The 26,084-nt window shown below is 34.7% G+C and overlaps 2 protein-coding genes across 2 annotated transcripts in view; both read left to right on the top strand.

Moving 5' to 3' along the window:
- The window catches only part of LOC117789545 (protein Skeletor, isoforms B/C), a 35,626-nt gene extending 15,146 nt beyond the window's left edge, over nt 1–20,480 (top strand). Inside the window, exons 3-14 of the mRNA XM_034628576.1 lie at nt 2,025–2,101; nt 2,173–2,324; nt 13,150–13,261; nt 15,694–15,827; nt 15,890–15,974; nt 17,206–17,406; nt 17,665–17,989; nt 18,554–18,768; nt 18,832–19,103; nt 19,155–19,285; nt 19,457–19,620; nt 19,685–20,480. Coding sequence (XP_034484467.1) covers nt 2,025–2,101; nt 2,173–2,324; nt 13,150–13,261; nt 15,694–15,827; nt 15,890–15,974; nt 17,206–17,406; nt 17,665–17,989; nt 18,554–18,768; nt 18,832–19,103; nt 19,155–19,285; nt 19,457–19,620; nt 19,685–19,840 — 2,024 coding nt within the window. The 3' untranslated portion in view covers nt 19,841–20,480. The remainder of the gene's footprint in view (nt 1–2,024; nt 2,102–2,172; nt 2,325–13,149; nt 13,262–15,693; nt 15,828–15,889; nt 15,975–17,205; nt 17,407–17,664; nt 17,990–18,553; nt 18,769–18,831; nt 19,104–19,154; nt 19,286–19,456; nt 19,621–19,684) is intronic.
- Nucleotides 20,481–22,651: 2,171 nt separating this feature from the next.
- LOC117791762 (larval serum protein 1 beta chain-like) lies at nt 22,652–25,970 on the top strand. Its single transcript, XM_034631636.1, has 2 exons — nt 22,652–22,898; nt 23,696–25,970. Exons 1-2 carry the CDS (start codon nt 22,689–22,691, stop codon nt 25,850–25,852), a joined length of 2,367 nt encoding a protein of 788 aa, XP_034487527.1. The 5' UTR covers nt 22,652–22,688; the 3' UTR covers nt 25,853–25,970.
- Nucleotides 25,971–26,084: the final 114 nt, after the last annotated feature.

The raw sequence follows: 26,084 nt of genomic DNA on the forward strand, positions 1-26,084 counted from the left end.
AATATTGGATATTATAAGGGGTACGTTGACGTGCTCGTCATCACATTGTATAAATATCCTCGAGCACGTATATTTGATGGAGACACGTGCTGCATATTTGCGGGGCAAGTCCAAATCTTTAGAGATTAATGCACGCATTAGTAGATTTAATGCATATTACGTTGAGCGTACGTCCTTGTCGCCCTTGTCATCCTTGTTGCCCTTGTTCGTACTATATTGTGGCTGCTGTTGCTATTGGTATTGGTATTTGTATTTGTATTGGCCTTTGTATTTGTAATGGTGTCGTTACCTTGGCTGCCTTCATCATTATCATCATCATCACCCATTGTTGTTGTCGATACTCGTACAATTGAGACATTCTGGGGAATTCCCTGGCATCATTTGTTGAGCTATCTCCATTCCCGGTTCCCCTTTACGTTTCCCTTAACCACTTTGGAGTAACATTGACTGTGGCACAGAGTGCTGAAACTACAACTAAAATAAGTAACAACAACTAGCCTTGTCGAAACGACCATTTAATACACTATTAACTACTTATTATTTAAATCAAAACTGTTTTGACAAAATTTCAGATTCCTCGGTCTGACCGTTTGAGCTCCACAGTTAGTTAGTCATGTGTTGATATATATTAACAAAATACAAATTATTATGTAAAGGTTTACAAATATTTTTAGTTAAAAAACGCAATCGATTTCTTTCACAAGGAATAAATATCTAAAAAAAAGGGTATACTTAGAATTATTAGCTGGAATCCGCATTGCAGAAATTTATTTCTAAATGATATGAACCCTTTGCTTCTATACTTCATATACTTTATGGTAGATACAATTGATAGTATTTTTTTTTAATTTTGTAAGCTTTGCTTCAAATTCAGTATTTATCAATGTTTAAACATTTTTGCAATACATCTCCAATGTGTAGTCTGTATTCCCGTGTAGAATTTCTATCCCTTGAAGCTCCAAGCATTGAATTTCAATAAATTTCATGGTTTTCAATCAATTTCATGGCAACGTGGCACAGCGGGGTAGCAACAACTCCCCAAGGAGTTGTCAAGGGTATTGCAAACAGAGTCCATCATCATCTGCATCATGATGAACATCATCAAACATTAACATCATTCCCATTCCCATTCCCATAACCATTCCCTTTTCCATTGTCAGTCTCATTATTATTCAGCAGCATATGATAGCCAGTTGAGTTAAGAACTATGTAATTCTGATGGAGTAGGAATACTGTAAGCTGCATTTTTAGACTAAGCAAAACTTTTTGCAACGTGCAACGTGCAACTTGCAACGTGCACTTTTTGTGTAAGAAAGTTTTTGAGAAAGCGGATTAATTTGTAAAGCAACTGACTGAAGTTCATTTGTTTTTGGAGATTCCAAATCTTAGGATTATGAATACGACATTCCTTTTGAGTAACTGCAGCTGTAACTAAGTAGATGTATCTGTATCTGTATCTGTGTCTATATATATTTGAAAGTTACTTTTAGCTGCAATAAAGTTGCTAAAGCTTTAAATGTGAGTGCCAGATTTACACACGTTCTTGGTCAAAATAATATGCACACCAGTATCACTTGTTATGCAACTGAGCTAATATCAATTTAGCATAATTTTAGTTTCTAAAGTTGCCCAAACCTTATCAAATAATTGTGATATAAACTGATTTAAAAAAAAGGTTTGAGAATAAAAAATCATTAATTAACTTTTTTTTTAAAAAAAGAGTAGTTCTTAATTCCTCCAAAAGTTCGAATTTCAATTAACTATATTTCCTAGATTTTTACAGTAAAAAAATATTTATGAACTTAAAAGCTAAATTTTTTTTTCAATATCTTAAGTGTTTATCAATAAAAAAAAATTTTGGAATACTTTTGAAAACTTTACACTATTCTGAAAAACTGGTTTTTTAATATTCTTGTTGAGGTGATCTTATACTTTTGAACTGGAGTGCACTCATACTCGTTGAGTAAAACAAATCATATTAATTCACGGTCTTCGTCTTCTTCTTCTTGCTTTACACTTTACAGCAGCCGGCCGTGCACCACCAGAGCCGTACTATGGTCGCTACATTGGGCAGTTTACAAACTTTGCGCACGGAATTAAGGTGAGTAACTCATCAAATGCGAATATCAATTTTGTAATGTAAGGATGCTGAAAACTTTTTGATATTCACAGGGTTCCATCTATGCGGTTGATGAGTCGACGCTGTTTGTTAAATCCTTTGCCTACGACGGCACCGGACCGGATGCCTTCTTCTGGGTGGGCAAGACGGCACGACCATCACCCGAAGGATATATTATACCCTACCCAGAGGAATATAAAGGACCGTATGTATTACAATGAGAAGATTATTATTTAGTTAGTGATGTACATTAAAACGGAACATTGAGTTTAAAATTGGGCTTAACATTGAGTTTAAACATCACCAATGAAAATATTGTATTATCGATTTATCGAGAAAGCTACACTACACTTCATCTGTTTTTTATGTATACATTAAAATATTGAAAAAATTGGGAAATGATCTAATTTTTTGCGTTAATTTAGGCACACAATTTATTTGTATTTTTTAGAACTCTTTGTATCGATTTTGTTGCGTGTTGGAAATAATTTTTAGTATAATACAATAGAAAAGAAAGATTTTTTTGTATAAAGTGAGGATTTTTTCACTTCATTCATTGCCAGGGAAAAACATCGAGTTAAATTACTTAAAAATTGCATCCTTGAATGCGATTTATCGATGCTTCCATGTTTTTTTACATCACTAATGCATTGAAAATGATTGAATTTTTGGCTTTTTGGCGGCATTTGTTCGGTTTTTGCCGGCTGCTCAAGCGCAACGGGGTCCATTTCCTAACTGTGAGTGTTTGTGTGTGTAAGTGAGAGCGAGTGTGTGTGTGTGTGCGTGCCACATGTATCCTTGCAGATTTTACGTTACGCACGGTTGACAATGAAACCACTTTTAAAAATTAAAAAACATTTTTCATCTTGGGCTGCCATTTGCGAAGTCGCCTTCGTTCCGTTTAACGCTTTATTGTGGTTGTTGTTGTTGCTGTGGTTGTGGTTGTTGTTGCTGTGGTTGTGGTTGTTGTTGGTGTTGTCGCTTCGTTGCCTCCTAATGCGAAAAACTCATTTATTTCTTTACGTTAGATCTGCGGTCATATGTGTATATATATCTGTATATACATATACATGCATGTATGTATGTTCAACAGCAAACAATGAAAGCCACAACAGCGACAGTGACTGAGGCAGAGGCGGCGACTGAGGCAGCGACACAACCACAAGTGCATATGCCAGTGTTGCCAGAATTTCAAGAACTAAAATAGCTAATTTTTTGAAAAAAAAAAGAAATGTAAGCAATAGATAATAAATTATTAAAGCTGCTTGGAAAACTTTTATTAGTTTTATATTATTGAAAAGTCCAGATTATAGATTTCTTATTAAAATACAAAAGGTCTTTCGGATCTTATATAATACAAAGCAACAATGATATTCCCTTGATATCTATGAAATTATTGAATCTTTTATATTATCAAAATATTTGTTGAATTTCGAAATCATTTGTACTTAATTTTTTAAATATTATTCAACATTTTTAGTTCTTAACTTTGAAAACTGCTATCAAAATTTTGCAGAATCCGTTATATTCCCGTATACACATCTTGTTTTCTAATTCAAATATTTATAACGAAATTCTTTTCAATTTTAAAAAATCTTAATTATGCTCTCTTTCCCCAAAAAATTTATTATACAGATTTTCTTAAGTATTTTAAGTTACCTGGTAATCTGGAAATGTAATACAATCCATTTTAAAAATCTACATTCAGCTTTTAATAGCTAACATGGCAGCACTGCTGTGAAGTCGACACAAGGTTAAGCCGCACTACTGTGTATTTTTATTTACCTTGCCTTTTTCTTCTATTTTCCATCTTATCCTCCCATATTTTCGTTTATCCTTCGGCCACTTGAACACACTAAGCTGGGCTGAGCTGAGCCGCAGTTGCCGTGTCCCGTGTTGCATGTTGCATGTTTCGTGCCCCTCATCTTATCAGAGCTTATCAGAGTGCACTGCGATTCACACAATTTGTCGTCATTTGGCTGCTTAGGCATTCCCACAATTCGCATTAGATATTAGACATTAGCTAGGGCATTGCATATTTCTTTATCATATTCATTTAACTGAGCTAATCGCATGCCAAGGTTAAGATCAAGTGCCACCTTTTTATCCACTTGTCATTGGCATTTAGTCATGCCCCTGAAAAACGTAAACACATTTATTTAAAATAGCCAAGATTTTTATTTCTTTTTCAATGACAACTCAATGCAAAAATGTCACGTTCCACGTGCCAAACAGAAAATAAAGAAAGCAAACAGCAGCACGACATGTGAATGGAATATATGCAAATTTTCCTGTTATTTTATTAACTTTTATTTTCAATATGCGACAATCAGACATGTTATTTAAAGTGATATCTAAAATCATATAAAACAGCTCTGAGGTTTGCTGACGAAAATAGAGCATACTTTCAGGATTGTCTAAATCTATCTCGATAGTATACGAAAATTATAAAATAATGAATGAATAAAAAAAAAAATAGATCAACAAAGCAGAAATACAGCTCTTATCTAAACAAATCAATTTCAATATTAAAATAGTCAAATATTAATATTTGGTGCTAACTACTAACAATGATAACAAAAAATTATAGTAGGAATTTTAAATCTAAATTAATAAAGCAAATCGTTACGGTTGCCTTTAAAATAATATAGCTTTTATATGAGAAACTACTTAAAAATAAAATTAATTCAAACTCTTATCGGAAAAGATTTAAAAATGTTTACCGTTTGATATATCTTCGATTTATTGCTATCCTTCTATTCAAATTAACCTATTTATCATATAAATAATATACATATTTATTTAAAAATTGTTGACTATAATTTAAGCAAGCTTTGACAAGTTTAAATTCATTGTGAAAATGAAGAAAAAATATGTGTTTGATAGGATTTAAAAAAATAAAAGTATGTAGGTGATGTTTCCAAAAAGAATGTTATTGAAGAAAATTTTTGATTTATAAAAATTGGCCTTAACAAACATTTTTAAACAAAAGGTTTTGAAACGTTTTTTCCCCTTTTAATATTGAGTTGAACGCGCGGTTTTTCGCGGGGAATGTTGTTGTTGTTGTTGCTGCTGCTTGATGACGTGTATATGCCCATAAAGGCAACTCAAAAAGCAAAACTCCCACTCTCAACTTGTAGCTTCCACCTACCCATTTTCCTACTCAGATCCAACTTCATATTGTAATCGACTTTAATGCGTTTCATTGTTGATGCCACGTGCCGAGCTTTATTAGTTCAATGTATAACACTGGCATGCCTCATCCTCATTCCCATTCCCTTCCTCATTCCCATCCTTATTCCCATCCTCATAGTACTCTACACACCGCCTCAAAGAGTGTAGCAGAGCACTACACTGTGGGAAATATTCTCATTTTTTTTGGTTTAAATTAATAACTCGAGAAGTAATCCACTATTTAGTATTGGGCATATATTATCAATGTGTGGAACTAATTTTGGAATCTGCGATATAAAAGTTATGTAGGTTTTGGTGTGATATTATTTTACTTACTTTTTTGGTTAAATATTATAAAAACCGAACAGTTGTAACATATAGAAACAATTGGAATTATCGATCGGAAACCTTGTTTTTCATATATTCATGCCTATCTCACCTTTGATTGGTAATAAATTTTTCACATTTTGAGCAACATTGGACATATTTTTTTTTTTTGAATTTTTTTTCTTTCTTAACTTTTAATAATTTTATTATTTTAATAATTCCACACACAAGTAAGCTTATAGTGCTTTATCGTTTAGAGATATCGGTAGTTAAACCATCTTTTTTTTTTTGATGGAACAAAAAATTATGAAAAATGAATTTATTCCAGTAAAAATGTGAAAATTGCCCATAGTGGCATCCCTGGGACGGAACGAGAAGCGTCGCTGTAGCGATTGCACGCTTTTACGCTTTCAGACACACACATTACCCCTGCCACAATTGACTACATGCCACATGCACCTTCTTCAATGTTCAGCGGGGTAACAGATGAACAGGGAACAATGAAAGGGCGGGGGGCATGGCTGGTAAGGGGGTTCTACGCAAATGATTTCTATATTATTATGTGGCGCCCGTGTTGAGTGCCAACTATAGCATACATTTGGGCGCATTTATTGTGTCTAATGATTTAGATATTTATATGCATATGTATAGTTATGAATTTAGATACCTTCCACATACAGATAAATGCAGCTGATTGTTAAACTGCTGCGCTGCACTCGCTTAGTTTTTGAGTAATGTTAAATGACGTGGAGTGGGAGGAAGAGGTCGTGAGAAGTGAGCTGGAAGCAGCGATTTGTAAGGATCAAAGTGTGAGGAAGTGATTCTGAGGAGCAGACTGTAAGGAGCGTCTTTAAGAGGTGTGCGTTGTGAGGATCGACTTTTGGGGAGCGGTCTGTAAGAGCGGCTTACAGGGATCAAACAAAAAGAAGCAGGCTTATCAGTAGTTAAATGGGAGCAAGTTGTGAGGATCCTAATGTCAGGATCATAAGCACACTATAAGAAGAGACTGGAAAGGACCAGCTTGTTCACTCAAAAAAAAAAGAAGACCGATTTCTAAAATCAAGAACATTCATATGAAGACTATATTACTAATACTAAGAATATTAATCTAAGAAATCCAAATTCTTAATACAAGAATGAAAATCTTAAATTGTTAGGAAAGTTAAAATATGAACTATTTCATATAAAAAAAAATAATTTATATACTTTAAAAATAGTTTTTAATTTTTTTTTTTGATTTTATTTTTTTTTTATTTGAAATGTTCTCAAAACCAAGATATGTTTTCTTAATCTAAGAATTTTATGCGCTCGACTCATTTCTTAGAGTTTTGAGAACATATTTTTATCAGCTTAAGGATCAGACGGAGAGGAGCACGCTGTGAGGAGCGATTTCAAAGTAGTGAGTTGTGAGCAGTAATTTGGTGTGGCGAAATTGACAAGGCATAAGTTGTGACGAGGCGAGGCTGTGACAACCCTGTCTTCAGTTTTAGCTTCGGCTTCCTTCGTCTTGAGCGCCTGCCAATCAGCTTTAATTATATAACCCAACCGTTTAGTTGAAGGGCTGACTGACGTGACGTCGCAACGTCGCGCTGTTCACTTCTTTTTATGTTCACGCTCGCTTTGTTCCACTGTATGTGTGCAAGTGTGTGTGTGTGTCTGTGTGAGTGTCTCTGTGTGTGTCACAATAGATGCATCGAGCATAAGTAATTAAATTAGAATTTTTTTGAGTGAGTGTGAGAGAGAGAGATAGAAGCATGAAAGCGGCGTTGTGCTGATTAACGCCCCGTTGCCATGACGAGAAGGAGGATGAAAAGGAGAAGCAGAACGAGTTGGAGGATGAGAATATGGAGGTGGAGGTGGACGAACGCCCGTTGGCAGTTGCTCATTTGCATTTCCAACAAAACTCGTACAATGAAATGCATCACACTCCCCTTTTTGATACACCTCCCTTCCCTTCCATGGACTGCTCTCCTCTCCGCAGCCCTGCCCCTTCCCCTCTTGGAATGCTGATACTGATTTATGCTGATCTCATTAAAATGTGTTGCATGCAAAGTGGCAAAACGAAGTTTTTAGCTTTTGTGCCCATTGTCAAGCTGTACACGAGCAAAACGAGCCGAGACGAGCCGAGACGAAACACCTTCTCTCATCTCTCTCAGTGTTGCCCACTCTTCAAGTCCTAAAATATAAAATATATATACATTTAAAAATAAAAATATACTCCATTAAAGAATGGATTTTTAAATATGGTATTTGTTTTTTTGCAACATTTAATAAATAGCTAGAAAAAAGATAGAAAATTGGAAGAAAATCAGTTTAAAACTTTTTGAAATTTGACAAATGGGGTATAAAAATTGGTGAAATTATATGTAAATGGCAACTTCGATCCTATAAAGCATATATATTCTAGACCAGTATTAAAATTCGATTCTATTTAGTTCTTTTAGTTTTCTTTTCCGTTTTTATGAACACTAAGATTTGAAAGACTCGCAAAAAATAAAGAAATTGACTATATTATTCAATAATACTCTATAATCCAATTTATTAAAAACTTTTAGAAAAAATAAAATGTCCACAATTATACACAATGGTAAAATAATTTAAAAAATTTTGCTGTATATATTTTACAATTGTTACCCCAAATTGGCACTCGAAAAACCTCAGATTTGTCGGGAAAATAGCTGACTTGACAGCACTGCTCTCTGCTCTCACCCCTTTTCCTTCTGTCCTGCTCCGTCATTCATTGTGTTCATGTTAATCAACGTTGACAACGCAGCCGCAACACGCAAAAATGCGTTTTGCCATTTGACAACACTGGCAGCGTTTGCAGCACTGACTTTAATGCCTTTAACTTAATTAAGCCTGAACAAAAAAAAAAAAGTTGTTCAGCAATGCGACAATGCGGCTAAAAGTGGGTGGAAAAAGGGGACAAAGGGGCGAAAGGGGGTAGAGAGAGACAGTGAAAGAGATGCCTCAAGTAGTTGCGCCTGTTGCTGTCACTTTTTTGGAATGCCCCTTCCACACAGAAGAAGAAGAAGAAGAAGCACTCACATCCTGCAACCGAAATAAGTTTCAAACAATTGCCTGCTGCAATGAGCACAGATTCATAATCATGAAATGATTTGGTCCAACAATTGGGTTAAGGTTTTATTCAATTGAATTCTTCAACTATGATAGTCAATGTATAAATTTTAAAAATAATTATAACTACGTTGTTCTCTAGTGGACTCAAAATACAAAACCTTTAAAAAAAATTGAAAAATGGAGAAGACATCTTAACATTTTTCAATTTTTTCTATAATATTTTCAAAAATAATATTTCAAAAAGAATTTTCTAGAATTACAAAACTGATGGATTTAAATTAAAAATAATATTTTATGCAGAAATAGCTTAAATGGATAATATTTAAAAAGAACTTTAAAAAAATCAAAAGATTTCTGGTTGCATTCACTAAGTTTAACGCCCTAGCTTACTATATATTTACTTTTCTGCCAATATGCCTTCCAAAAATGTTTCTTTGTTTTCTGAGGGTTCGGTTCAACCTACATAAGATTTCATTATAATTATACAAGCAGCTAAGTTGTTTTCTTAACTTTATATGTATTAACTTCTTTTTATAGGCTTTATTCCGTATTATACTGGGTAGTTTCTAGTCGATCATTTGCTACGCTTGTGCCATTGAGTTGTGCGTCAAGAAGCATTGTCAGAAATTCGCCCCCTCAAAATGACATATTTTATATTTTCATATAAATTTAATTGAGTGGTTGTTGCCCGGGACTCATCTGTCTGTCTGTCGTTTGTTGTTGTTGTCGTTGTTGTTGTCACTTGTTGTTGGCTGTGACGTTGAATTAAACATTCATAATTATTTTAGAAATATATATGTATCAGTCACGCCACATAAAAAGTAGGAAGTATATATTTATTTATATTTATTTCGGGGGTGATTGAGCTTTGCTTTTGGGTCTAACAACTGTGTTAGGTACATATTTACTGTTGACTGTTTTTCTACCGACTTAACTCGATTTTATTGCAATTGTTGTGCACTTTTATTTTTCTCTCTTGTCAATAATTTGGAATTGTTAGTTGAGGCATGCAACAAGTTGTTGCAGCTTTTGCAATATTAAACGAAAATTGTGAATTCTGGCAAGTCAATAACTTATTGACACACTGAACTTTTGGGCTATCATTGTGGCCAAAACAGACAAATAAACAAGACAGCAGAAAAAGTAATTGTGGAAAAAGGCCGAAGAAATCGATAAATGCTTATGGATTTGTTTGCTGAGTGCATCAATAAATCTCGACTGAAGTTTCTGAATGTATCTGTAAGTGTGTATCTGTATCTTGTGCACGCACACAGCAAATCAAATAAAGTACAATACATAGACATGTTTGTTTTGGCAAACACAAAATACAAAAGTAGACGGAAGCGAGGAAGAGGGGGGCAAATAAGGACTTCAATCTGAAGATGTCCTGACAGCCAGACGAAATGAGAATGAATGTATCTGAGAGATACGTGCGTAGATTCGTTGCGCTGTTGACACAGCACCATTCAATTTGTTTTGGGCTCATTAAAGGTCAAATCTGAAGCTGAAACTGAAATTCGGAATCGGACAACGTCAGTTCGAGGGTGTAAATTAAGTGCTTAGCCGTGTCTAATGTCTATAGCCGCCTTGACACTTGTTACACCACAAACTCGACTGAATAATGTACTGACTGACTAACTGACTGATTGACTAACTGACCCACACACATGTTTCTCCATTCACCCTTAAAAGAAAAAAAGAGAGAGAGAGATAGAGAAAGAAACTGACTGTTTCCACCATCATCATCATCATCAAAACACAACCCCCTTGGGATTCTTCCCTGCTCTAACTTTGTCCTTGCAGTTCATTATGATTATTGCCAATATTCTGATAAAGTCAGAATTTCTTCTTTATCTTCCTTTAAGCATAAACTTCAAGGTATTCACAGCATGGCATGCAAGTTAAGACTGTAAAAGAAAATACAAAACAAAGTAAAAAGATAAAAATTGCATAAAATTCCCAAGAACAAAATCATAATTGAAAATAATATTTTCACATTGCTGTCGGGCTTTAAATTATCTCTAGTTTAACTTTCAAAGTAAAATGCATAAAGAAAATGTTGTACGACAATTTATTTTTTATCATTTTAATTTGTCAACTGTTATTAGTAGACGTAATTAAAAAAATAATTTAATAAATCGTATCTTAATTATCTTTATCATAATAGTCGGTTTGCATCCTTGTTTAAGATAAAATCAAAGTAAAATGTGAATAGCTTGAAATAATTCAATGAACTCAAAATTAAATGTTTGATTTATAGCAAACGAAGATTTATTATAAAAACAAGTGGGAAAGGCTATAGTCGAGATCCTGACCATAGGATACCCGTTACTGATTTCAATATATAAAAGTATTTTAAAGAAATTACTGCCTAATAAAAAATACTGCATACTTTTAGGTGATTCTATTGAAATAATAACTTTATTAATAACTTTGGTTAGCTAATACTCCCGTTCTACTTGTCCAAACTTGCTGCGGTTAAGTGATAATATAGATAATATAGATAATATTAATAGACAACGTTTATTACTGTGGGTGTGGTGGCTTTTCGTGATTTGCGGGGGCGTGTCAAAAAATTTAAAAGAAACTTGACCTGCGTGGAGTCTATAGAAATCTGTGTGCCAAATTTGGTTGGCGGGTATAATTGAAAACCTAGTATAGGTATTTGATAATTCCCATCAAGAATTCCATTCCTGGTCCGTGACAATGATTTTGTAATCGCTGTTAATGGCAAGAAAACTTGTCTTCCAGTCGCCTTGAATAGAGCCACCTCGCCATCTAAGGTTTTAGTGTCGATTTTATTGATGAAGTCGAAATTAAATCGCCAAACACTAAGGAACAAGACAGATCCGATAAATATTAGAGAAATTAATCCTTTATTCTTTAATTTAAGTTAAGTTAATTATAAAAAATGTTAAATATTTCGATCCACAAGGCAAAGACCGTTTCAAAAGACTAAAAACCTATGGAATCGACACAACGTTTTATAGTCGTGATTTCCAAAAAACGATTCTGATTTTAACACTCACTATTCTATGTTGAACTCTGTGTATTGCTCATAAATTGCTCATAAATAATCACAAGCGTACTGTGTGATAGACTGAAACTATTTGCTGAGGCACTAATTGGAACATATCAGTGCGTTTTCAATTGTCATATTTGTTGGCTTTGCAGTAGGAAATCCTTGAATAATGTATCTAAAATTATCGTAATGAGTTCACATATTCATATCTGTGGCATAAGCCATAAATCTTCATTATGATTGGCTTAGAAAATAGTGTGTCAAAATACTGCATAAAATGAATGTGGCAAGTTTTAATTGACTGCGGATTCTGTTTGGAATTAAGTGACAAGGGGTAGAAAGTCTGAGATTGACAACAAAGAACATTTTCCAATGTTGACATTGTTGCATTTTCTGCTTGGCTTTACTTTAATTTTAATGGCACTCTGCTGCAAACTACTCGTACTACAAACTACAAGAACTCGTCAATATTGACTGTGCAAATTGGAGGCGTGTCCTTTGCCCTATTGACCAGTTGGCCTCGGACCAAGTCGAGGCTCGAGGCGAAAAAGGAACAGCATTTTATCACGATGAGAGACACAAAGGAAGCGAACTCTTAATAAGCGCACATTACACTCAGTAGATATGGACATAGGGCGAGAAAATTAACTCGTATGAAATTAACTTTAATTTGTGTAAAGCATTTCATATAAAGATTTGGATATTATTAATAGTACTAATAAAATATAAACATATCTGATTTTTATATGTACTATCGATAGCACAAGTTTTAAATACAATCTATTCGAATTTCGAATAACATACACTCAATAGTTTGAAATAAACCAAATAAGTCTTAAATGTTCATTTAAGAATTAAAAATAACGATAATACTCTCGATAGTTTTGCAGAATTTTGAAAACACCTGAATGGATAGTTTTGGTTGCATTTTTTAGTTTCATATTTAATCGATTGATTTTTAATCATTTTATGTTGAATATGATGTCGTAAACTTCAAGGCAACTTTTCACTGATTTTTTTTTTTAGAGATACATTTTTTGTTTTAAGACACCGTTTAGAATCTTATAATCGAATAACAAATATTCTTGTTTGTAATACCGCCTATTATTGTATTTTTTTCTCAAATATTCTTAACTTAGTCCTAAAAAATATCGTATTTTTTTTGATAAACATTCTTGGTATTCGAAACCATTTGTTTCTTAAGAAGTTTTCTAGATTTAAACTGACTTTTATCATCTTTATAAATTCCATTTTGAACTAATGAAGCTTTACTGTACTTATTTGGTGGTCAGAGTTTTAAGGATTGCTTTCATTACAATGGATAAAGAAGGACACACGGTTTACTCTCATCTATGTCATCTATATATCCTATTCTTATCGCTTCTCCTTCATAATCTCTTCTCTCTTCTTTCCTTCCATCCCGCAGAGATCCGCCCATTTTGCAGGCGCACAACAATACGGACATCATACTGCGTTTACCCATGGGCAAAAGGATTAAGGACATTCGATGGCTCTCAGTGTGGTGCAGACGTTTTACGGTAAGTCTTCCTTTTCCTTTTTTTTTTAGCTTTCCACTTTTCTACATTTACTGGTTTTCCTTTTTCTTCATTTCTTTAACGGCGCGTGCCATTCAAACAGATTTATGTGTGTTTATATTTTCCGAAATCCGTTTTGTAATTACATTTTTTTTTTTGTAATTTAAATGCAAACTGAAAGTTACCAGCATTGATTTTTACTTGAAAATAATTTATTGAAATAATAAGTTTGTCTTTTTTTAAACGTAAAAATCATTTGCTTAAGAGAAGAGAAAAATTTAACGAAATTCTCCTCGAAGGATAATCTAAACTACATTTTTACCATGTTTCACTTATATTTTATGCTTTATATTGATTCTCTTACAAAATAATAAATAATTTTAAACTATTTTTTAAAAACAGAACTCATAAGTAAAACTTACATTTTAATTATTAATTTTTCATAAGAAATAAGGGTTACATTTATATATATAATTTTTTATCCTTGAGCCAAGACGGATCTCTACGCCGATTGACCGAACACATCTAAATATAAATGCAAATGAAAGTTCGATCTTTAACCTCGAGTTTAACGCACTTACAGGTCGAATTTTCCAAAACCCCGTCTTGCCCCACGATGAATTTATCTTGGCTATGTTGTGTGCAAATTTCAAGCTCGCACGTCTAACGCCTTGGCCTGTACAGTGCTCAGTCAGTCAGGACAAAGAGTTTTATATATATAGAAGATACATTTTGATTCCCTATTAAGAAGTCAACATTAAAAGCAAATAATTTTAAAAGATATATTTTTGTTTTGCTTAAAATAAATCATAATGTTGTCATTTTAATTTTAAAGAAGTTGCAGAATGCTCTTGCTTTTATTTTTAGTTTCGGGTTTTCCCCACTTAGATTTGGGTCATTTTAGCCAAAGTTTGTTTTCATTAGAAGCATTTCTGTTTTATTTTCAGTTTTTTTTTCTTGACTTATTTAATTACATCCCTGCATAGAAAATGCAGTATGAAAACCAAAAAGTAAAGCAGCCAACCAACTGCCTGACTTGACCGCACCCCATTGCAGGGACACTTTCTGTATCTCCTCTCCTGCTCTTCTCGTTTATTGCCACTTTTTTTTGTAGCTTCTCCTCTTTGGAATACATACAAAAATTATGCTCGCTTGCAACTCCGAAAACTGAACAGAAAATTACTTTTGCTTGAATTTGGCAAATAAAAATGCATTTAAAATGAAATCAAATAAATGCAAAATGTTATCAAAACTTCTTCTGATGGCATAATAAGGGGCGTATGTGGGGAGTGGCTGCACGGTTGGGAGACTGGGGGCTAGGGGGTGTGGTCCTTTGAGAAAGGGGAGCCAAAGATGGCCGCCATAGTAAAATAAATTACAGCAGACATTTTTGATTAACTCAAGTGGTTGCATACATACATACACACACACAAACACACACACACATACACATACACATACAAACAAACACCCAAACATACACCTATAAATACAAATACATAAACACAAACGCACACACACACACAAGCAAATAATACAGGGTGTCGAGTTGTTACACTTGTAAATACACGCAAACTCAGCTATATGTGTGTATATGTGAGTGTATGTGTGTGTGTGTGTGTTACGCTCGCTCTCTGTTTCTCCGCTTCCATTGACTGACAGCCAAAAAAGTTCTTGGGGCTGACACACATACTTACACACACACACACACCAACAGCACAGATTGGGGGTATGTTTGTATGTATTTGTCTATGTTTGTGTGTGTTATTTTGTGGAGTTATGCGCGCGCATGTCCATTTTTTTTTGGGGGGAGCTCCACAAACCCATACATAATCTATATGTATATGTATTAGTGTTTATATATGTGTGTGTGTGTGTGTGAGTAAAAGTGTAGTTGTAAGACTACTATATACAAACATCTTTTGGTATTCAACAACAAAATTGTTGGTTTATTATCGAACAAATAAATGTTAACGTAGAACGAAATAAATGTTAAATTAATAATGTAAAGAACAAAATTAAATATGATCAGTAAATTTACAAATTGTGGATTATAATTAGCATGCAATTTATTTTTGCATTTCAGACTCATTACCAATTACAATTTTAACATCATTTTACAACTGTAAAGCATAATTTCAAAATTAACATATATAATTAACATCTATATATAAAAAGCCTTTGTACTTTATAAGGAATAATATTGACAATTTTCAGAAAATAGTTATCAAAAAAACTTGCAATTTAAAAATTTAAAAAAAGAAATATAATTTTCTCAATAAACATGGGAAATAGTATAGGGTAAAAAAATATTATTCATTTAAACATGATATGTACAGCGTAGTTTACCATTTACAATCTGGTCTCGCATCTCATCTATTTTCAAATCCGTCAATTCTCTTTCTAAAACTGTATCTATATTATCTATATTTCAGGTTGATTTTGGAGAAGTGTTCATACCACCTAGTCTAGATGTTCCCAAGCCCCGAGTACTGCCGGAATTTCGACGTCTGGCCCATGGATTACGTTCCAGCAACATTAGTGTATTGGATGCTAAAACATTTTACATGTGAGTACATATAAAGGATGGTTTAATTTTAGGAACTAATGCTTTTCTTAATCTTGTTTTAGTCCCAATTTGCACTATGACGGCGCTGGACCCGATGCTTATTTCTGGGTGGGCAATGGCAGCGAACCAAATATCATGGGTGTAAAGGTTGGTACAAAAATGAATGGATGTTAGAAAAATAAATGATACAAAGATCGATTTGAAGAAAAGAAGGCTGTAATATTATTCCCATAAAGGAGTTGGACGACCAATTTCAAACTGTCATAACTTTATCAATGCTTAACTGAAATGGAATGTCATTTTGAACATGATTTGGCTTATTTACTCAGTCTGCATTCAAAGATATTTAATTTTTACTAAAAAAAACTTAGGACCTCGGAATCTCTGTTTCGATTTCAATCTTAAGTTTTCACTTTTTAGCTCCATATATAGTTATTAGTATAAAACAACACTTTAAAATTGATTCTGAGACATTTCATATTTTTGTCAAAAATCATGTCAAATCTGACAAAAATTTTGACTTGTAAAGTTGCTTGATTCAACGCCTGACTAACTTCAATCTTTTATAACTTTATTAAAACTAAACCGATTTTCAAACGGAATGTCATTTTGATCATGGTTTGGTCTCTTAATTCATTCTGCATTCAAATTTGATGTATTTAAAAAAAAAAAATATTGCCCTCTGGATCTCGATTTCAATCCTAAGGGTCCCCCCTTTGAATTTTCGAAAATTCAAAATTTTAGATCTCAAGTTTTTACTTTTAATAAACTCCCTATATAGTAATTAGTATAAAACAACACTTTAAACTTGATTCTGAGACATTTCATATTTCTGTCAAAAATCATGTCAAATCTGACAAAAATTTTGACTTGTAAAGTTGCTTGATTCAAAGTCTTACCAACTTCAAAATTCCATAACTTTATTAAAACTAAACCGATTTTCAAACGGAATGTCATTTTGATCATTGTTTGGTCTCTAAATTCATTCTGCATTCAAATTTGATGTACTTCTTAAAAAAAAATATTGCCCTCTGGATCTCGATTTCAATTCTAAGGGTCCCCCCTTTGAAATTTAAAAAATTCGAAATTTTAAATCTCAAGTTTTCACTTTTAATCAACTCACTATATAGTAATTAGTATGAAACAAAACTTTAAATTTGATTTCGAGACGTTTCATTTTTCTGCAAAATATCATGATAAATATGACAAAATGTTTGACTTGTAAAATTGCTAGTTCAAAGTTCGGACCATTTTTAAACTTTCTTAACTTTGTCAAAACTCAACCGACTTTCAAGCGGAATGTCATTCTGAAAATGATTCAGCCTCTTAACTCATTCTGCAATTGTGGAATCTTATTATTCCGTCCTCTTTTTTTTAGGTACCCAATGAGATTGGATCGTTGGAACCGCTGCGTGGTTATCAGGGCGAGGATATTGAGATTCAGCTACCTGGTAGTCTGACCGTTTACGATATTGACTGGCTGGCAGTGTGGTGTGTGGAATATAGACACAACTTTGGGCACGTTTTCATACCCAAGGACTTGGATGTGCCACCGGCATTGGGTCAGACAAAGATCACGGTAAGTGTAGAGGCAACGAGTGTGAGGAGTAGCTTAAATTGACACATTCTTGATCGCACACAAGAAAAAGAGGGAGACACCTGTACTTAACCATTACTCATAATTCCCACTCATAACTCTCATAATTGTATATCTCTTTAACAACAAAGCCTTCATGGTGGTATACACCCGTAAGTACTAGCCCTGATCTCATGCATGCTGCCATTGTTATGCTCATCATCGGCATCTTATACGCAAATCTTTCGCTCTGCATTTCAGACAACAACTACACCGCGTCCCGTTTACTCCAATTGCCGTGAGATTCTTCCCAATAGGTTACAGGTCAAGTGGGAACTTCTGGGCGAGTATCTACAGATTGAACTGTTTGGACGCATCAATGAGGACCAGTATATGGCCTTTGGTCTCTCCGGCGCCAATGGAAGACCCCAGATGGCACAGTCCGATGTTGTCGTGGCTTTTTACGATACAAATGCTCGGGTCTTCCGGGCTGAGGATTATTTCATCTCGGATTTATCGCAGTGCGATGGCCAACGTGGTGTCTGTCCCGATGAGCGCATTGGAGCTCGCAATGATGTGATAGTGGGTGCGTATACAACTCTTATACAAGTCTTATACAGCTCTTCTACTTATAATAATGTAGACTTATATACTTATACATTTTAATAAATGCTTCAACCACTTTTAAAGATGTGTTGTAACTTTTATACTTGACTTATACTCATGGATTGGACTTACTTTAACTGTACACTCTTTTACACCTATAGATGTCTTTACCACTTCTTCTACAGTTCTTATACAACTCTTTTACTGGTGTTATCCTTATCTAGTCTACTTGCTTTCTATGTAGTGAGCCCTTATAAGACGCATAAGCACTGATAAATGTCTTAGCTTCCAAAAAACTTCTAAAAAGTTTGACAGTACTTATACAACTCTTATATTTGATTAATACTGACACTATCATACGATCTTTCAATGAAGGATCTCTTATACACCGATACATGCCTAAACCAATCCTAAAAATGACTTATACAGCAGTTGTACAACTCTTATACAACTCGTATACTACACTTATACAACTTTTATACTACACTTATACAACTCTTATACAGCTCTTATCTTGACTTTAATCCATATTTTTCACTTGTAGTGAGTGGAGATCGCAAGAACGGTGTCACCAGCATTCGCTACAAGCGTCTCCTTCAAACTAACGAGGCCATCTACGATATGCCCATCCCGATTGATCGCGATGTATCGATTATTGCTGCAGTGGGTCCACTTAATGCCCGCAAGGAGGCCAATGCGCATTCACACACACCCAGCGATCACAATCCCGACGACATTCGCATCAATTTCTCAAAACGCGTAAGTTTTCTTAATAATTTCGATAAAATAAAAACAGTATATAATGTGTGGAATGATTTACAGAACGATCACTCCTGCAAGAACTCCTTATATGATTTGAAAGACGAGAGTGGACCGAAACCTTGGCCAACTCGTAAGATCGTAGGCGAGCGAAAGTTGCGGGCGAGCATTGGACCTACGGGTGGAAAACGTGGCTACACGGCAATCACAGGGGGAGCTTCATGGGGCATTGCCTGGTACATCAACGATCTGCTAATACCTGAGATCACTGTGGAGCGTGGTCTCACCTATGAGTTTACCATCGAAGGCGGCAATGATCCAACACAGCCAGCCAGGTAAGTTATACTTAATCCCAATATTGCAATTATTAGTAATCCACCATTAAGATATCATCCCATGTACATCACGGACTCTCCCGAGGGAGGGTTGGGTCAGAAGACGGGCTTGGAAGCGCGCAAACAGACAGCCTTTGCAGGCGTCGAATATGATGAGGATGGCAATGCCACACCCACCGGTGGTAAGTAGTAGAATAATATTTCAATATTGTTTCAAAAAATTAATTGTTGTTTGTCCCTTAAGGTGAAATTTTAATACTTGATTTTGTTTACTTTGATCTTACAATACTCTGAAATGTAATAACTAAATTATTTAAATAAATTATAAATCTTTTTTTAATTACTTCGACAAGTTGGACGCTATTGTGAATGGGAACATCGCACCATTGATCGATCCGCGGAAATCGACACCTTCGAGGAGTATAAGAGTACGCTGATCTACAAATGCGAGGATGGAGATCCGGGTTATATGAACTGGACAGTGCCCATGGATGCACCCAATCTGCTGTATTATCAGGTGAGTCGCTGACTTATTAATCAAATTAATTTTAGTACTAATGCCACACACACTTTTCTTTCAGTGCTTCACCCACAACAATCTGGGCTGGAAGATCAATGTGGTGGACGCGGGAGCAAGTGGTGCTATCGATAACCTTTATCTGGGTCATAAACATCTACTGATTTTAATAGTTTCAACAGTTCTTAGCCTGGTTGCAAGACATCGTCGACTTGCCTGATAGTCTGTTGGCCATTAAATCAATCGAATTATTCCAAGATTTTCAGACCACATATCCTAAATTTCCAATCCCATTTGGAATCTTTTTTAACGAATTTATATAATTTCATTGCATCAGTAGCGATATTTCTCTACAATATTTGCTGGAGATCTTGGCAAGCATTCGATTTTTTTTAAGAAGAACAACAACCAGGCTAATATCATCTGAAAGACATATCTTCATAATAATTAATAAGGTGTACAACTGTTGAAACTATTGTGTGTGTATGGTAGCGTGTGTGAGACAGTACAGTGAGGCCTCTCAAATGATATATGCTCTTTGTATATTTACGTAAATGGAATTCTACTTTTTTACATACGAAAAACAAACTTACTTATACATCTACATTTACACAGTACTCGTAAAATTGTAATTTTTCTAGAAACAACTACTACTTATATACATATATATATACAAATACATATTTGTATATATGTATCTGTATAGCTCAAATGCGGTTAATTTGTAAAGTGGAAACCGACAATAATAAAAACGCGACACGATGACAATAAATGAAAAGTGCGCAAAGAATTTTCGCTTGTAAGTTAAGAATTAAATAATTTAAGAGATTGCACGAAATATGACAATAAAATGCATATGTGGAAAATAAAAGAAAGGAAAGGAAAGATAATAAAATGAAAGGTAAACCAATACAATAATTTTACACATTTTAAATGTACTACAATACTAAAGACAAAAAAAAATGATAAAGATAAAACATATAGAAGTTATTTATTGCTACTGACTACTGTGGTGCTTCTTAAGAATGTTACAGAATAATAACATTTAAAATAATAATATTGAAATCAAAAAAGAACGCCATAAGCTTTTGGAATAACGCGGCGATTTCTAAAGAAACAGATTCCTTTTTTTGTTATCAAATGTTTTTTCTTGTAACTTTTGAAATCTATTTGCATAATTGGTGTGTGTTTTTATATATTATATAAGCAAATGTATACATATTTTGTTCTTTAAACGTTTATGAATCTTATGTGAAGAACAATACAGCTAAACTTTGCGACAATAATCGAATGTCAAAATGTATCCAAAAGATACAACTATTAACTAGTTTGAGATATTGAACGATAAGATATGTATGTATTCTATATACCTTTTGGTAGTTGTACGATACAATTTTGGGCAAGGGTTTGATACAATAACAAATACAAATATTATATACTTATATAAATATATATAAATAATAAGTGTACATATGCTAAATCTAAAGAGACAATACATTTCACAAAAACCAAAAAAAAAAATAAAAAAAAGCAGAAGTTTTCTAGTTCTTGAAGAATAAAATACATAATTACTTAAGTAATACATCTTTCATCATTTTGTTGTTAAGTTTATGTTACAATCTTATAAAACTAGAATTTATTTAAACAATTTGCATGAGCAGAGAAATGAAATGAATTGAATTGAATTATTGAATTGAAATGTCAGGCGATCTAGCGCCAAGTCGAGTTCTTAGATAAATTTGATAATAACATTTGACATACAAGTATATATACAGAGGAATAGGCTTACGGTCTACGGCTCCAACGAGTTTGTAAGGGCAATTGACATACATTTATTATATTGAATACATGTTTCTATATATACTTATATATAGATGCAAGTAACAGATTTTGCAGCTAAGCGCACAAGAGTCCAATACAACAAAAAGAGGCAAACGAAAACAAAGAATCAAATTTAATATTTCAATTAATCAACATGAATAATAATCTAACTACACAAACAACACACATACATATGTATATCTATATATATATAAATGAAACTTTCATGTCGATTATCATTATGTACTTAAGTAATATTAGATAGCAAACATTTTTCTGCAACATTAACAAATAAACCAAGAAGCAAATGAAGAACTTTCTAAATATCCAATTAATAAAAAAATAATAATAATAAAATTTAAGTGTATGCATGAAAAAACTAATTCATTTTAATAAAAAAAAAGTTATTAAGCCTCAGATTTACTATATTGTATGTTTAGTTCGAGACATGACATTAACAACTTATTAAAAAACCAAGTATTCAAAACACGAAAAACATGAGATAGAACTTTTTAACAAGATTTTCTTCAGGATCAATCCTTGATCAAAGTATTTTATTACAAACTTAATATTTTATTTTTTCAATTGTGCTTAGTTTATTTTATTGACATTATAAGAATCAGAAAGCAATAAAAATCTATTTCTATTATAAAAATTTTTAACATTTATAATATAAATCATTAGAATTTAACTTTGATTGATTTTAAAACAAGATATACGATATAATTTACACAATAATAACTATTATTATTACTTTTTGGTTTTTAAATGAAAGTTGGCAGCCTTGTTAGAAAGTCATTGCAGAATTGATGTCAATAAAAGCAGCTTAAACAAAATCAAAATCATAGTCAATAAAAAAATTGTCTAGAATAATGCGTTGGTTAATTAGAATGTGAACAAAGACCGGATTTGCTTAGTATTGCTTTTGTAATAACTTTTATCAATTTTTATTTGGCAGTTGACAACCGCAGCAATTGAGCAATTGATAAGCTGGTGCAACAGATGTTCCAAGCACCTGGCAGATAAACTCAGGTGACAAGGTGACACTGTGAACCTATTGCAGCGTCTATATAGAGATAGAGTTCAACGTCAGCAATCATAATTTGATTTCTCATGGGTATATAAACAGGTGCTGAGATGCTGAATATTCAACAGTCTTTAGGTATTGGATTCCCAATCGAGTGTCCAATCCGGAGCAGTTGCAGTTGAAACAGGAACAGGAGCAGAAACAGGAGTTAAGCTTCAACATGAAAATCGCCATTGCATTGCTGGCCTGTATCGGCCTGGTCACTGCGGCCAATTTCCATCAGACCCATCAGGTCAAAGTCGCTGACAAGGGCTTCCTGGAGATAGAGAAGTTCCTGCTCGAGATTGTCTATCGTGTGGAGGATCCACTGATGTTCGAGGAGTACATTCAGTGTGGAAAGAGTTTCAAATTTGAGCAGTCCAAATATTCGGTAAGTTAAACTTGAAATCTGAAATCCTATTTGATAAACACAGGGGTGCCACAGAAACCGAAACCAACCAAAAATCTCCCAAAAATATATGGAGTTTTGGAAAATTTTCGTTTGGTTTCGTTTTCTGTGCAACTCATGAAATTAATTTTAAAAAGTATTTGAATTTTGTCATCAAATGTGAGCTATAAACAGCAAACTTGCAGAATCAATTTGTATAAGAATTAGGTCACGTGCCCGAAAATTTCAAGAAACAAAGTTCTTTATGAGTTTTAAAGCTCCAGTCTTGAGTTTTGTCATATAGTATGTACACTATATTTGAAATCTGTCATGGAAACTTCATCACCAGCAAATAATAAACTCGATAGACATTCAAGAAACAATTTTTCGCTGCTTATATTAGGGCTTAAGAAAGAGAAGAGAATAGAAAACTGACGCTGCAACTTACAAATATAATATTTTAATGTAGCCTTTCCTACTAATTGTATTTGTATTTATTTATTTGTTAGCTAGTGCTACAAGTAAAGAGATTACCTATAAAAAATAATTACGCTAGTCAAGAATTTGAAAAAGTTAAATGATACTTACATGTAAACACCAAGATTCATGTTTCTTAATATTATTTAGGTAAAATAATTATCTTTTCGTTCTTCAGTTTTTTTTGTTTCTCTTAATATTTTTTGTTTCTTTAAATGAAAAACCTTTTCGGTTTTTGTAGAGCAAACCTTTAGGTTTTATCCTGTATCACAGCAGTTGATAGAATTGCTCTAATCCCTGCATTATTCTGTTCCTTTCTTTAGTACAATGACGAGTACATGACGAAGTTCTTCGAGGCCTTCAAGATGAACGCATTGCTGCCGAAGGGTGAATTCTTTGGTCAATTGGTGAAGTCGCATGCGAAACAGGCTCGCGGTCTGTTCAACATGTTCTACTATGCCAAGGATTTCGAGACCTTCAAGCAGAATGTGTGCTGGGCAAGGATGCATGTGAATGAGGGCATGTTTGTCTATGCTTTGACTCTGGCTGTGATCCATCGCTCGGACTTCCAAGGTCTGATGCTGCCCTCGATCTATGAGATCTTCCCGCAGTTCTTCTTCAACAGCAAGTTCGTTTTCGAGGCGGAGAAATTCGACTTTGAGATGTGGACCAAGATGAACATGTACGAGAAGGAATATCTGGATGTCTACCACAAGGGACACGCCCATGGCAATCAGTATCAATATGGCGACTATATGTACATGAAGGACTGGAAAATGTGGCAGTGGTGGAAACTCATGGGTCTCGGAGAGCATTGGTACAGCGAGAACAAGTTCATCCTACGCGAGAACATGTACGAATTCAACCAGGACACCAAATGGCAACAGATCATGAAGGATCTGAAGGTCTGGTGGATGCCAGTTGACTATACACGTGATCTGGACATCTACAATGCCGAATCCAAGCTGTCCTACTTCACTGAGGATTTGGGCTGGAACTCCTACTGGTACTACCTGAACATGGACTACTCGTTCTTCCTGGACGGCAAGACTTTTGGACTGAAGAACGATCGTCGTGGTGAACTCTGGATCTACACTGTCCATCAGCTGCTCTCGCGCTACTACATGGAACGTTTGTCCCATGGCTATGGCAAGATTCCCGAATTCTCCTGGTACCATCAGATCGAGATGGGCTACGATCCTCAGATGATCTACTACAATGGCATTGGCTACAGCTACCGCAAGAACTACTACGAGCTGGAGAGCTATGGCAACTACGAGATGCTGGACAAGATCACCGGATTCATGAAGCGCATCCACAACATTATCGATCTGGGCTACTACAAGACGGCCGATGGACACATGATCGATCTGCGCAAACCCGAAGCCGTTGAATACATTGGCAATCTGCTGCAGGGCAATGTGGACAGCATGGACAAGATGTTCTATCAATTCTGGTACATGTTTGCCCATATGTACACCGCCGATGTGGACTACCATCAGATGGAGGTCTATCCCAACTGTATGCTCAACTTTGAGACGCAGATGCGTGATCCCATGTTCTACATGTTCTACAAGTCGATCGTTGAGGTCTACTTCAAGTTCCTCGATCATCTGCCCATGTACACCAAGGAGCAGCTGATGATGCCCGGCGTGCAACTGAAACACGTGAATGTCAGTGATCTGGTCACCTACTTCGATCTGGTTGACTTTGATGTGACCAATCTGATGAACGACAAGATGATCTTCCACGAGGGTAAATTCGTCTGGGATAAGTCACTCTACGCCCGCCAGATGCGTCTCAATCACAAGCCCTTCAGCTACACCTACACCGTGGACTCTGACAAGCCGGAGAAGGTCGTTGTCCGTGCCTTCATCGGTCCCAAGTTTGATGAATTCGGTCGTGTTATTTCTTTAACCGAGAACCGCATGAACTTCATGGAAGTGGATGAGTTCGTCTACGAACTGAAGGCTGGCAACAATGTCTTTACCCGCAAATCCAACGATTTCTACTGGACCGTCAAGGATCGCACCACATACAGTGAACTCTACTACTATGTGATGATGGCCTTCGATGGCAAACACGAATTCCCACTGGACATCAGCGAGCCCCACTGTGGCTTCCCCGATCGCCTGGTCCTGCCCATGGGCTGGAAGAAGGGTATGCCCATGCAAATGTTCTTCATGATCATGCCATACACTGCACCAGCAACCCATGAGCAGTTCTCCACCTTTGACTATACCTATTCCTGCGGCATTGGTTCCGGTTCTCGCTTCATCGATGATCTGCCATTCGGATATCCCTTCGATCGCGAGATCGATGAGTATCAATTCTTCGTGCCCAACATGTACTTCAAGGATGTTGCCATCTATCACGAGGACACCATGGAGCCCTACTACAAATACAAGGGATACACCAACTACGGACAGTTCGATTACACCTTCTTCAAGGATTACTACACCAAGCAGTCCAAATTCTAAGATGGAATCAATCAGAGACACTTGATGACGAACATACGAGTTATTTGAAATTGTTGTATTTCAAATATATAGTTTTAAGTTGAGCAAAAAGTGAAATAAACTTTCGAAAAGCATCAAAATTGTTACGCTTTTTATTTATTTCCAAGAAACTGCATTGATTATTATTTTGTTTATTAAAATTATCACGAAGGTAGACTGTTCAGAAATACATACTTTTTTCCACATTTTCCTA

Source organism: Drosophila innubila (assembly GCF_004354385.1).
Source record: "Drosophila innubila isolate TH190305 chromosome 3R unlocalized genomic scaffold, UK_Dinn_1.0 2_E_3R, whole genome shotgun sequence".
Taxonomy (NCBI): domain Eukaryota; kingdom Metazoa; phylum Arthropoda; class Insecta; order Diptera; family Drosophilidae; genus Drosophila; species Drosophila innubila.

Excerpts from the sequence above, each read along its gene's own strand:
- LOC117791762 (XM_034631636.1), top strand. The coding sequence starts at position 22,689 with ATGAAAATCGCCATTGCATTGCTGGCCTGTATCGGCCTGGTCACTGCG. Across the intron at positions 22,899-23,695 it reads TTGAGCAGTCCAAATATTCG|TACAATGACGAGTACATGAC; the intron begins GTAAGTTAAACT and ends TCCTTTCTTTAG.